General features: G+C 43.4%; 2 protein-coding genes across 3 annotated transcripts in view; one reads left to right on the forward strand and one right to left on the reverse strand.

Annotated features, from left to right (window-relative positions):
* LOC112267418 (forkhead box protein N1-like) overlaps positions 1-1,013 on the forward strand; it is a 22,210-nt gene extending 21,197 nt beyond the window's left edge. The window contains 1 exon segment of the mRNA XM_042297366.1: positions 1-1,013. This exon segment is cut by the window's left edge and continues 803 nt beyond it. The gene's annotated coding sequence lies outside the window, so the exon portion shown is untranslated.
* A 1,450-nt stretch (positions 1,014-2,463) lies between these two features.
* LOC112267027 (protein unc-119 homolog A-like) overlaps positions 2,464-14,738 on the reverse strand; it is a 28,236-nt gene continuing 15,961 nt past the window's right edge. The window contains exons 2-5 of one of the 2 annotated variants that reach the window (XM_042297368.1): positions 5,494-5,607; positions 4,850-4,940; positions 3,599-3,771; positions 2,464-3,466 (exon numbers count right to left, since the gene is read on the reverse strand). In XM_042297368.1, the coding sequence (XP_042153302.1) occupies positions 3,354-3,466; positions 3,599-3,771; positions 4,850-4,940; positions 5,494-5,607 (491 nt within the window). In that variant the 3' untranslated portion in view covers positions 2,464-3,353. Of the gene's footprint in view, positions 3,467-3,598; positions 3,772-4,849; positions 4,944-5,493; positions 5,608-14,738 lie in introns of both variants that reach the window. The other variant, XM_042297367.1, reaches the window with a different exon arrangement.

The following is a 14,738-nucleotide window of genomic DNA, read 5'->3' on the forward strand; positions in this document are numbered from 1 at the left end:
TATTTCTATGTTGAACATTTTGTGAAGTATCTTTCTCCTGAATAAGCCCCCTGGTGTGATATGTTCCCGCTTTCGCAATTTGCATTTTTTTTCAGTTTATGGTGACAAGAGATGATTCAAGCCATCTGGTTTTTAGCTCAAAGCTAATGAATGTAATTACAAAATTTGTTTTAGCATAATTTCTGATACGAAACAGGGAACATACTCACTGTTAACTCAATTAATTTTCTTTCTAGAAATAGTTTTCAAAGCTTTCTAGCTAAATTACCATTGAGGATGGAAGTCAATCTCAAGGCAGAGCCAGACAATTGTTCTCAGACCTACCTCTAGTTCCTGTAAGTCCTATCTAATAATTTAGCTTCCATAAATATGAAAGTGAATAAGGTGACATCACCTTACCAGGAACAAGTTTTGAGAGTGTGTTTTAGTCATAGCATGTGTGAAAAGGCCTTTTTTCTTGTATGGAATAACTGAGTATATAGTAAACTGTCTTTGATTTATAGCTCTTGAACTGATTCATGATTTGATATTCTAGTCTAGGCAATTTGTTCTGCATCTATCTAATTTCTGTCCATCACAAATCTATCCAGACATTGTAAAACAACCTTTGATATAATTGGCTGTTCCCACATATTGTAGCTGGTGTCATTGTTTTACCATCTTGGGTATCAAGTGAAAAAAGACCACAAGTCGCATTTCAAGACTTCCCAAAAAAATCACATATATTTATTTCTCTGAGTGGCATTTCAACTGTCCAAACTTTACATCATTTTAATTTACAATAACCACATTTCTTATAAATACATCTGCAGATCTCTTGAGACTAAATATGAGCGGGATATCAAAATGAATATCTGGTTTTGAGTTCATATATGACTATCCTTCGCCTACTTTTAACTCGTCAAAGTGGCTACTTAAAAAAATACTTTAGAAGATAAAACTATGAGTATACGTAAATAAACACGACTAGGGTTGCAAAATTCCAGTAACTTTCCTAAAATTCCCAGTTTCAGGAAACTGGAAATCCAGGAATCCTCCAAAAGGGACTTCTGGAAAACCAGGGAATTTTGGAAAAGCTAGAATTTTCCAGCCCTAATACGACATTCACATTAAAAGAGTACCTGTCCCATTCTACGATGTACTGTATGCTAATGGCATTCAACTGGTTTCTACTGGTATGGTGATCAACAAAGAACCTCATCAAATGGCAGGACTGTTCCTTTCAGGGACAACGAATCATTCAGAGCTAATAGCTATTTATTAGAAATTCAATAAACTTTTTTTGACTTTCTTTAAGAGTAAAAAAAAGTAGCAGAACCCTAGTAGAAATATATAGGTTCTGCTTGCTCGACTAGAATACATGTTTTGATGATGTCAGAGAATTATGTGTCTGTGTCACTTGGTAATGCGACAGACAGCTGGTCGGTCGGTCTGTCTGTCTGTCTGTCTGTCGGTCGGTCTGTCTGTCTGTCTGTCTGTCTGTCTGTCTGTCTGTCTGTCTGTCTGTCTGTCTGTCTGTCTGTCTGTCTGTCTGTCTGTCTGTCTGTCTGTCTGTCTGTCTGTCTGTCTGTCTGTCTCTGTTGTTTAAATAGCTACAGTACCAGTCAAAAGTTGGGACACACCTACTCCTTCAAGGGTTTTTCTTTTTTTTGTTGAAAAACAAATGATAGTCCCACTAAGCACAAACCAGATGGGATGGTGTATCGCTGCGGAATGCTGTGGTAGCCATGCTGGTTAAGTGTGCCTTGAATTCTAAATAAATCACTGACAGTATAACAGCAAAGCACCATCACACCACCTCCTCCATGCTTCATGGTGGGAACCACACATGTGGAGATCATCCATTCACCTACTCTGCGTCTCATAAAGACACGGCGATTGGAACCAAAAATCTCAAATTTGGACTAATCAGACCAAAGGACAAATTTCCACCGATCTAATGTCCATTGCTCATATTTGTTGGGCCAAGCAAGTCTCTTCTTATTATTGGTGTCCTTTAGTAGTGGTTTCTTGCAGCAATTTGACCATGAAGGCCTGATTCACACAGTCTCCTCTGAACAGTTGATGTTGAGATGTGTCTATTACTTGAACTCTGTGAAGCATTTATTTGTGCTGCAATTTCTGAGGCTGATAACTCTAAAGAACTCATCCTCTGCAGCAGAGGTAATTCTGGGTCTTCCTTTCCTGTGGCGGTCCTCATGAGAGCCAGTTTCATCATAGCACTTGATGGTATTTGCGACTGCACTTGAAGAAACTTTTAGTTCTTGAAATGTTCTGCATTGACTGACCTTCGTGTCTTAAAGTAAAGATGGAATGTAATTTCTCTTTGCTTATTTGAGCTGTTCTTGTCATAATATGGACTTGGTCTTTTACCAAATAGTGCTACCTTCTGTATACCACCCCTAACCTGTCACAACACAACTGATTGGCTCAAACGCATTAAGAAGGCAAGACATTCCAGAAATGAACTTTTAACAAGGCACACCTGTTATTGAAATGCATTCCAGGTGACTACCTCATGAAGCTGGTTGAGAGAATGCCAAAAATGTGCAAACCTCTCATACTGGAAAAGTGTCTTCACTATTATTCTACAATAGTCAAGTAAAAACCCTTGAATGAGTAGATGTGTCCAAACTTTTGACTGGTACTGTAAATGTCAATGAGATGAAGTGCAGAAAAGCAGACACTATCTCTCTTTCTTGCTCTCTTAATTTTTTCTGTCTCTTCTTATCTCTCTCTCCCTTTCTCTTTTTCTCTTTAGCTGACTGACTGAGAACTCACTGACTAGACATTCAATCTCACTCATTGTTACTGGCCCTTATATACTCTACTGGTTGTGCTTTTATTTTGTCTAGATCAGGCCACATCAGACGTGTCCCATAGCGAAGGTCTGTGTGTGTTTATGTATGATAGACTGTGTACACATCTATAACACTCTCTATCAGACACAGAAAGTTGAGAGGTCATTGAAAGAGACTGGAGTAGGGGATTGCAATTGAGGGGATAACAAGCAATGGAGGAATTCTGATTGGAGAAAATAAAGCTGCTGAGAGTGCGAGGCTGTCCATCAGTCCTGCTGCTTGTGACCTGTCAGTCCGTCCATACGTCTCTCCGTTCGTCGTCTGTCTGTCTGTCTGTCTGTCTGTCTGTCTGTCTGTCTGTCTGTCTGTCTGTCTGTCTGTCTGTCTGTCTGTCTGTCTGTCTGTCTGTCTGTCTGTCTGTCTGTCTGTCTGTCTGTCTGTCTGTCTGTCTGTCTGTCTGTCTGTCTGTCTGTCTGTCTGTCTGTCCATGGTCCTATGGTGGGGTGGGTTAGAGTTGGAGTGGGTCTAGGTGTCTCGGGAAGTCCTGTGCTCCTACGGACTCCCACTGTAGGAGTAGTCTGCCTTGTTATGCATCACCAGCTTGTTGTCCACAAAGTAGAAGCTGTCGGACTGCGTTTTGTATGGGTGCAGGATCATCTCGCGCACTGAGGAAGAAGAGGAAGGACACGTCAGTGTGTGTGTGTTTGAGTGAGTGTGTGTGTCGTATGGGTACAGGAAGTGTGTGTATGCATGCGTGCTATGTCTGTGTCTCTGTTTCTACGTGTGTCTATACTCACTGATGTCCTCTGACAGAGGGGGGAACTCGTAGATGTGTTCACAGGTGTTCTTGCTGCTGGGCATACAGAAACCAAACTCAAAATCAAAGCTCTTGAGGAGCTGCTCTCTGAAGTAGTGCCTCTCAATCATCCTGAAGTTGTTGATGGGCATGTCTCCCACTGTGAACTCCACACTGTGTGAGAGAGGACAGGGGGACAGAGAGATCTGATAAACTATTGGAAACACACTTACACATCATTTGTTTGTTATAGTTTGTTGCAGAACCAAAGTGTAATTCCATGTTTCCTCATTTCCCCCCTCTACAGTAGCCCTTTCTTTAATTCAAATGACTAGTGGCCTTGTGTGGAATGTTATTCATATTTTTCATAATTTCATAATAAACATTCATTTAAATTAACAGCAGAAAATGTGGTGTTTCGATGCCAAACTGTTTTGCTGTGTTTCAGTCTTCTGTGTGTAATATTGGGATGAAAACTCCAAATGTAAAAATGTAATACATTTCAACTCTATATCTGACATGGTACAGGTGTCTTTTTTTTAAGCCCATAACCATGTGTATGAGGGGTATACGTTGGTTTCAATGTAGATGTGTTTAAGACTACCAATAAACACTCTGTGAGACCCTGATTTAGCCCACTGCAGTAAAACGTTCACTAATAACAATTGGCCTGACTGTCCTTTTTCTCATCTCTCTTTCTCTCTTTCTTTCTCCCTCACCCTGCCTTCTTTTTTCTCTCTCTCCCTCTCTCTTTCTCTCTTTCTTTCTCCCTCACCCTGCCTTCTTTTTTCTCTCTCTCCCTCTCTCTTTCTCTCTTTCTTTCTCCCTCACCCTGCCTTCTTTTTTCTCTCTCTCTCTCCCTCTCTCTTTCTCTCTTTCTTTCTCCCTCACCCTGCCTTCTTTTTTCTCTCTCTCCTCTCTCTTTCTCTCTTTCTTTCTCCCTCACCCTGCCTTCTTTTTTCTCTCTCTCCCTCTCTCTTTCTCTCTTTCTTTCTCCCTCACCCTGCCTTCTTTTTTCTCTCTCTCCCTCTCTCTTTCTCCCCCTACTGTGTAGCCTTCCTGCCTCCTTGGTATCTGTCACACACAAACATGCACGCAAGCACGTAGGCACGCACACACACACCACCTCTCACTCTCTGAGAATAGCCCTCCCCATCTGTCTCCTCTCAGAAGAGAACAGCAGGGCACTGAATGGCCACCGCTCCACCACCCTTACACACCCACACAGGCGGCCATCTTAGCTGTGACTTACGTGGCGCCGACCTGGCGCAGCTGCAGGAAGGCAGGGGTGAACTGGTAACGGACGAAGCGGCCTCCGTTGGGGTCAAAATCCTTCTTTTCGCCTGCTGCCACAGTGTCACAAAAGATACCGCGTTAACAAGCATGCTGTTTTGAAGCACAGTCTCTCTGCTGTGTACCTCTCTGAATAGACACTGTTTCAGAGCCTTAGATGATCAACTCACACAGTGAAATAACACCTTCTTAGTAGAGACCAAGCTAATAGGAGTCATTTGTTCATGAATCATGCATATTACTGCCTGGGCCTAGTTAACCCAGAGGTATATGCTGCTCACACATACAGTAGGTCTTAAAACCTCTTCATTATTAGAGGCTATGACCTGTAGTTTAGTGCCACAAGTCATATATCCTAGGCGCTAATAAGAGAGAAAATTGTTAACATGTATATAAGAATATGAATATGTTAGGGAACACAAATACTAATGGTTATATTTAGCACAGAACAGGCCTATTACTGACCTGGTGCTGTTGGTTTGGTGATTTCACCGTCCCTGTCTCCATGTCTTGATTAAATACATGACCAACATATAGCTCATACACAGTACATGCATCTAATATCTGTGCTGTTTAATACGGTAGTTCTGACATAGCCCATACCAGGTACAGGGGGCTTGGTGATCTCAAACAGCACCGTCCCTGTCTCCATGTCTCGGATCTTGAACCGTGTGAAGTCGATCATGTGAACGTTCTCCTCTGGGGAACATAGGTAGTCTGAAACAGAAAGGGGACAGAGCACCTTTTAATCTGAATACAGGAGGGCTACATACTCTACAGAACACCTTTCAGTCTGAATACAGGAGGGCTACAGGAGGGCTACATACTCTACAGAACACCTTTCAGTCTGAATACAGGAGGGCTACAGGAGGGCTACATACTCTACAGAACACCTTTCAGTCTGAATACAGGAGGGCTACATACTCTACAGAACACCTTTTAGTCTGAATACAGGATACAGGAGGGCTACAGGAGGGCTACATACTCTACAGAACACCTTTCAGTCTGAATACAGGAGGGCTACATACTCTACAGAACACCTTTCAGTCTGAATACAGGAGGGCTACATACTCTACAGAACACATTTCAGTCTGAATACAGGAGGGCTACATACTCTACAGAACACATTTCAGTCTGAATACAGGAGGGCTACATACTCTACAGAACACATTTCAGTCTGAATACAGGAGGGCTACATACTCTACAGAACACCTTTCAGTCTGAATACAGGAGGGCTACATACTCTACAGAACACCTTTCAGTCTGAATACAGGAGGGCTACATACTCTACAGAACACCTTTCAGTCTGAATACAGGAGGGCTACATACTCTACAGAACACCTTTCAGTCTGAATACAGGAGGGCTACATACTCTACAGAACACCTTTCAGTCTGAATACAGGAGGGCTACATACTCTACAGAACACCTTTCAGTCTGAATACAGGAGGGCTACATACTCTACAGAACACCTTTCAGTCTGAATACAGGAGGGCTACATACTCTACAGAACACCTTTCAGTCTGAATACAGGAGGGCTACATACTCTACAGGGCTACATACTCTACAGAACACCTTTCAGTCTGAATACAGGAGGGCTACATACTCTACAGAACACCTTTCAGTCTGAATACAGGAGGGCTACATACTCTACAGAACACCTTTTCAGTCTGAATACAGGAGGGCTACAGGAGGGCTACATACTCTACAGAACACCTTTCAGTCTGAATACAGGAGGGCTACATACTCTACAGAACACCTTTCAGTCTGAATACAGGAGTGCTACATACTCTACAGAACACCTTTCAGTCTGAATACAGGAGGGCTACAGGAGGGCTACATACTCTACAGAACACCTTTCAGTCTGAATACAGGAGGGCTACATAGTCTACAGAACACCTTTCAGTCTGAATACAGGAGGACTACATACTCTACAGAACACCTTTCAGTCTGAATACAGGAGGGCTACATACTCTACAGAACACCTTTCAGTCTGAATACAGGAGGGCTACATACTCTACAGAACACCTTTCAGTCTGAATACAGGAGGGCTACATACTCTACAGAACACCTTTCAGTCTGAATACAGGAGGGCTACATACTCTACAGAACACCTTTCAGTCTGAATACAGGAGGGCTACATACTCTACAGAACACCTTTCAGTCTGAATACAGGAGGGCTACATACTCTACAGAACACCTTTCAGTCTGAATACAGGAGGGCTACATACTCTACAGAACACCTTTCAGTCTGAATACAGGAGGGCTACATACTCTACAGAACACCTTTCAGTCTGAATACAGGAGGGCTACATACTCTACAGAACACCTTTCAGTCTGAATACAGGAGGGCTACATACTCTACAGAACACCTTTCAGTCTGAATACAGGAGGGCTACATACTCTACAGAACACCTTTCAGTCTGAATACAGGAGGGCTACATACTCTACAGAACACCTTTCAGTCTGAATACAGGAGGGCTACAGGAGGGCTACATACTCTACAGAACACCTTTCAGTCTGAATACAGGAGGGCTACATACTCTACAGACTTAGGAGGGCTACACCTTTCAGTCTGAATACAGGAGGGCTACATACTCTACAGAACACCTTTCAGTCTGAATACAGGAGGGCTACATACTCTACAGAACACCTTTCAGTCTGAATACAGGAGGGCTACAGGAGGGCTACATACTCTACAGAACACCTTTCAGTCTGAATACAGGAGGGCTACATACTCTACAGAACACCTTTCAGTCTGAATACAGGAGGGCTACATACTCTACAGAACACCTTTCAGTCTGAATACAGGAGGGCTACAGGAGGGCTACATACTCTACAGAACACCTTTCAGTCTGAATACAGGAGGGCTACATACTCTACAGAACACCTTTCAGTCTGAATACAGGAGGGCTACATACTCTACAGAACACCTTTCAGTCTGAATACAGGAGGGCTACATACTCTACAGAACACCTTTCAGTCTGAATACAGGAGGGCTACAGGAGGGCTACATACTCTACAGAACACCTTTCAGTCTGAATACAGGAGGGCTACATACTCTACAGAACACCTTTCAGTCTGAATACAGGAGGGCTACATACTCTACAGAACACCTTTCAGTCTGAATACAGGAGGGCTACATACTCTACAGAACACCTTTCAGTCTGAATACAGGAGGGCTACATACTCTACAGAACACCTTTTAGTCAAAGGAATGAACAGTAGAAAGACTATGTATACTTTTACCGTATGTTTGTTTACATTCATGAACATTCGTGAATTGTCAACCTCTTACATACAAATAGACCAGAAATGTTTAAGATATTAGTGTAACAGTTCACTTTTATCAAGTAAAGCATGAAACTTGGTACACTTGTACATCTGGACTACAAGTAATGATCTCTATGTTATAAGACAATTATGCAGCTGTTACAGCCTTGTGCACAATGATTAGGCTCTTCCAAAACATGTCCCTTCACTAAGCACTCTGACCCTGCCCCATCCAGCCACTTGGCCAGCCTGTCAGATCCTCACCTAACAGAGAGACAGAAAGAGCTATTTTTACTCCTCTAATCTTTGCATCTGCCAAGATGTGACACTGACAATAACCACAGTCTTATAGTCACTGGAGAACTTCTCTGTGATAACATGCAGGCCCACAGTGTTTTGTGTCACACTAACAGAACTGACAGTTTGGAATCTGAGACACTTCTATAAGGCCCTCTCACAGAACTGACAGTTTGGAATATGTGTACAGGCAAAACTATTAGGACAGAAATCGAACACTAACCAACACGTCTGGTTCCAATATGGCTCAGTTGGTTGGAGCATGGTGTTGGCAAAACCAGGGCAACACCAGGGTGCCAGCCAACTTAACCTAAGGTTCGGGTCGAGGGTACTGTACGCTGATCCCACACTCTTAGAAAAAAGGTTCCAAAAGGGTTCTTCATCTGTCCCCATAAAATAACCCTTTTTGGTTCTAGGTAGAACCCTTTTTGGTTCCATGTAGAACCCTCTCTGTGGAAATGGTAACACATGAAACCCAAAAGAGTTCTACCTGGAACCAAAAGGATTCTTCAATGTGTTCTCCTATGGGGAAAGGCTAAGAACCTTTTTAGGTTCTAGATAGCACCCTTTTTGCAGATCTGTGCCCAAGGGACAGCATCTACAGCCCTGTGGCATACACTCACCTCCCCACAGGCTGTGGATTAGGACTAAGAGGCTTACATTGTTTCACCGTCACATGGACAGATTGGAAGACGCTAAGGGGATTTGGGGAAACTATAGCTTTTGCTGTGTTGTAACCCCCATTCCTCCGACACCACCCCACAAATTGACCACTGCACACCTTTCATACACCCTTCCCTACCTGCATCCTATTAAAAACTACAGGTGGGCACCTGCCTCTAAGCCTTTGATATAGCTTCATGTCAAAACTGTACTGAGGTAGAATAGTAAGAGCACATTCTAGTAATATTTTAGTGAGCCCTCACACACACACACACACACACGCACACGCAAACACACACACGCGCAAAACATACACTGTGTGCACAGACACACGTATGCACGCACACAAACACTCTCTCCCCCCCTCTCTACTTACCTAAGGAACCAGGAAGCAGATGGACCAAACTGGCTAGCCAATGGCCAGGAGATATTTTTAGCCTTCCTGTTACCTAGCTGTGCTACATGGAGAGAGGGGAGGTGTCTGTATGTGTATGTGAGTATGCATGGTTTTGTGTGTGTGTGTGCATACGTGTGTGTGTGTATACACATGCACGTGTGTGTGTGTGTGTGTGTGTGTGTGTGTGTGTGTGTGTGTATGTGTGTGTGAGAGGGGAGGAGGAGGGAGTGATAGACTCAAAGGGCCTTCACACAAATCTGCTGAGGTCTTAAGGCAACGCCCCCTGTTCCTTGCTCCGGCTCTGGTGTTGTTAGGGTCATTAATATAATTGGCAGCAGGCTTTGGACTCTTCTGTGTGTGTGTGTGTGTGTGTGTGTGTGTGTGTGTGTGTGTGTGTGTGTGTGTGTGTGTGTGTGTGTGTGTGTGAGATGTGCTGTGCAGATGGCAGTAATTCCCTTGTGAGTTGTGACTGGGTCTCCTGGCTACTTTCCATCTCACCTACTACCCACCTATCATTATAATCCACACCACAGAACTACTACACCAGATAGGTCAAAACGGGAAAATCGGTGTATACTGTATGTGTGCGGGCGTGTGCATTCTCTACTGGTGGGGCCATGGACATTTTTAATAGGTAAGGCCAGGGGTCTATGTCTAAGGCCAGAAAGGTTATCTCAGGTGAGAGTACAGTTGATGGGAAAGCACTTAGCACTGGGACATAACCGGAAGTCAGTCCAGCCCCACCACATCACATGCCTGCTGGAATAACAGGCCAGTCAACAGATTTACTGTACATGTAAGCAGCCCTCCAACTTAAACCAGCAACCAGAAACTGTCATTTTTACTTCTGAGGCCAACATACTGTAAGCTCTGAGGGTTACAAAATAACTCCAATTGATGTGAGGCTCATCTGTACTACTGAACTATGGCAACTTTCAAGTTTTATTTAACAAATGCACAAGTACAGTGACATGCTTTACTTGAAATCCCAATCCAACAGTGCTGTACACAATATCAAACAAAAAAAAAACACAAAAAATAAGACAAAAACAGAAGAATGTCAGCTATATTCAGGGTCAGTGTCAATACCAAATTCACAATGTGCAGGGATACTGGAGTATTGAGGTAGATACACTGCATTACCAAAAGTATGTGGACACCTGCTCGTTGAACATCTCATTCCAAATTCATGGGCATTAATATGGAGTTGGTCCCCCCTTTGCAGCTATAACAGCCTCCACCCTTTTGGGAAAGCTTTCCAATAGATGTTGGAACATTGCTGCGGGGACTTGCTTCCATTCAGCCACAAGAGCATTAGTGAGATTGGGCACTGATGTTGGGCGATTAGGCCTGGCTCGCAGTCGGCATTCCAATTCATTCCAAAGGCTTTCGATGGCGTTGAGGCCAGGGCTCTGTGCAGACCAGTCAAGTTCTTCAAAACTAATCTCAACAAACCATTTCTGTATGGACCTGCTTTGTGCATGGGGGCATTGTCATGCTGAAACAGGTAAGGGCCTTCCCCAAAGCACGGAATCGTCTGGAATGTCATTGTATGTTGTAGCATTAAGATTTCCCTTCACTGGAACTAAGGGGCCTAGCCCGAACCATGAAAAACAGCCCCAGACCATTATTCCTCCTCCACCAAACTTTACAGTTGGCACTATGCATTTGGGCAGGTAGTGTTCTCCTGGCATCTGCCAAATACAGATTTGTTCGTTGGACTGCCAGATGTTGAAGTGTGGTTCATCACTCCAGAGAACGCGTTTCCACTGCTCCAGAGTCCAATAGCGGCGAGCTTTACACCACCCAGCCGATGCTTGGCATTGTGCATGGTGATCTTATGTTTGTGCGGCTGCTCGGCCATGGAAACCCATTTCATGAAGCTCCCGAAGGACAGTTCTTGTGCTGAAGCTGCTTCCAGAGGTAGTTTAGAACTCAGTAGTGAGTGTTGCGGCCAACGACAAACTTCGCGCTTCAGCACTCGGCGGTCCCGTTCTGTGAGTTTGTGTGGCCTACCACTTAGCGGCTGAGCCGTTGGTGCTCCTAGATGTTTCCACTTCACAATACCAGCACTTACAGTTGACCGGGGCAGCTCTAGCAGGGCAGAACAACTGACTCGTTGGAAAGGTAGCATCCTATGATGGTGCCACGTTGAAAGTCACTGAGCTCTTCAATGAGGACATTCTAATGTCAATGTTTAGCTATGGAGATTGCATGGCTGTGTGCTCGATTATATACACCTGTCAGCAACTGGTGTGGCTGAAATAGCCAAATCCACTCATTTGAAGGGGTGCCCACATACTTTTGAATATATAGTGCACCTGTATGTGAATAACACAGTGATTTAGGGGTAAATGTGGTAAATATACGGTAGCAATATTGAGGGTTGTACAGTACAGTATATCTTAAATAATTGTCAATGACCATTAAGTTCAAACACTAACTTAAAGCACTTAGGCTAACCTTTTGCTCATTTGTCAGCACAGGTCATTCAGGTTCAAATCAGTATAAAATAATACTATTCAAATTCAAAAGTTGCTGTCCCCTCAATAAAAAACAAAGAAGTATAGAACAGACATACAGTGTTAGAATGTAGATATTCATAACAAAACACTACAGACTATTACTGCTCTATAACATTATTATAGGTCAGTTATGAGTGTAGTGACTGAATGACCTTAATGTGCACTCTGATGCCATATGGTATAGTAGATGTCATCTAACTACCTAACATGTTACATCAGAGGCCAAAGCTGTGTCCAGGCATCAGCTAACAAGTGGTAGAGCAGGCTAGTGCGGCCATTAAATCCTCATCAACATACAGTACAACCATGCTGCAACGCAGCGCCATTTAAATACAGTGTTGGAAAAGTCCAAATTCAATCTCTGGTAGAAAAAATGATGCCGTGCCGTCCGCAAAATTGTAAGAAATTATGTTATTGTGACCATTCTATTTCAATAATAAGACGTCCCTTTTCCAATCTGTCAGTCAATCCCAAAGGCTCCACCCACATTTTTACAGCCATGACAACCACAACCACAGTATGTTGGAAAGGAAGCTGTTGTTACCCTGGCAACACTGGCACTATGTTCTTGGCACACGGCAGCCTTGCCTTCTTTACTGTGACTGTGATGTCTGATAAGAGTGATGTTCTCAGAACATGAGACGGCTACAGATCAGCTAGCTAAACAGGAGCTCACGAGCAAATTGTATGAGCCCCACTACCCTTACTGCAGTGCAAAGGCTGCATCTCAATAGGCGTCCCCACAACCCATAGTACAAAGAAGGCCGCATCTCAAAAGTCTAAAGTGGATTCCTCCCCTTTACTGATCTGAAAACATAAATAAATTATGGAGGATACCAACTGAACCAGGAAATTGCTTTCACCTGTTCAGTTCATTCATGTCAGTGTAGATTTTCTTCTCCACTATGCAATCTGGTTTCCGAGCTGGTCATGGGTGCACCTCAGCCACGCTCAAGGTCCTAAAATATATCATAACCGTCATTGATAAAAGACAGTATTGTCTTCATCGACCTGGCCAAGGCTTTCGACTCTGTCAATCACCGCATTCTTATCGGCAGACTCAATAGCCTTGGCTTCTCAAATGACTGCCTCGCGTGGTTCACCAACTACTTCTCTGATAGAGTTCAGTGTGTCAAATCGGATGGCCTGTTATGTGGACCTCTGGCAGTCTCTACGGGGGTGCCACAGGGTTCAATTCTCTGGCCGACTCTTTTCTCTGTATGTATCAATGATGTCGCTCTTGCTGCTGGCGATTCTCTGATCCACCTCTATGCAGACGACATCATTCTGTATACATCTGGCCCTTCTTTGGACACTGCGCTAAGAAACCTCCAAACGAGCTTCAATGCCATACAACAGTCGTTCCGTGGCCTCCAACTGTTTTTAAATGCTAGTAAAACTAAGTGCATGCTCTTCAACCGATAGACTGTAAACTCTCCTTTCAGACTCACATTAAGCATCTCCAATCCAAAATTAAATCTAGAATCGGCTTCCTATTTCACAACAAAGCCTCCTTCGCTCATGCTGCCAAACATACCCTCGTAAAACTGACTATCCTACCGATCCTTGACTTCCGCGATGTCATTTACAAAATAGCCTCCAACACTCTACTCAGCAAACTGGATGTAGTCTATCCCAGTGCTATCTGTTTTGTCACCAAAGCCCCATATACAACTCACCACTGCGACCTGTATGCTCTCGTTGGCTGGCCCTCTACATATTCGTTGCCAAACCCACTGGCTCCAGGTCATCTATAAGTCTATGCTAGGTAAAGCCCCGCCTTATCTCAGCTCACTGGTCACCATAGTAACACCCACCCTTAGCATGCGCTCCAGTAGGTATATTTCACTGGTCCCCCCCAAAGCCAACACCTCTTTGGCCACCTTTCCTTACAGTTCTCTGCTGCCAATGACTGGAACGAATTGCAAAAATCACTGAAGCTGGAGTCTTATATCTCCCTCTCTAACTTTAAGCATCAGCTGTCAGAGCAGCTTAACGATCACTGTACCTGTACACAGCTAATCTCTAAATAGCCCATCCAACTACCTCATCCCTATATTGTTACTTAACATCTAGTTCTTTGCTCCCCAGTATCTCTACTTGCACATCATCATCTGCACATCTATCACTCCAGTGTTAATGTGAAATTGTAATTATTTCACCTCTATGGCCTATTTATTGCCTTACCTCCCTACTCTTCTACATTTGCACACACTGTACATAGATTTTTCTATTGTGTTTGTTTATGTGCAACTCTGTGCTGTTGTTTTTGTCGCATTGCTTTGCTTTATCTTGGCCAGGTCACAGTTGTAAATGAGAACTTATTCTCAACTGGTTTACCTGGTTAAATAAAGGTGGAATACAGTGCCTTGCGAAAGTATTCGGCCCCCTTGAACTTTGCGACCTTTTGCCACATTTCAGGCTTCAAACATAAAGATATAAAACTGTATTTTTTGTGAAGAATCAACAACAAGTGGGACAAAATCATGAAGTGGAACGACATTTATTGGATATTTCAAACTTTTTTAACAAATCAAAAACTGAAAAATTGGGCGTGCAAAATTATTCAGCCCCTTTACTTTCAGTGCAGCAAACTCTCTCCAGAAGTTCAGTGAGGATCTCTGAATGATCCAATGTTGACCTAAATGACTAATGATGATAAATACAATCCACCTGTGTGTAATCAAGTCTCTGT

The sequence above is a fragment of the Oncorhynchus tshawytscha genome, linkage group LG14, assembly GCF_018296145.1.
Source record: "Oncorhynchus tshawytscha isolate Ot180627B linkage group LG14, Otsh_v2.0, whole genome shotgun sequence".
Classification (NCBI taxonomy): Eukaryota; Metazoa; Chordata; class Actinopteri; order Salmoniformes; family Salmonidae; genus Oncorhynchus; species Oncorhynchus tshawytscha.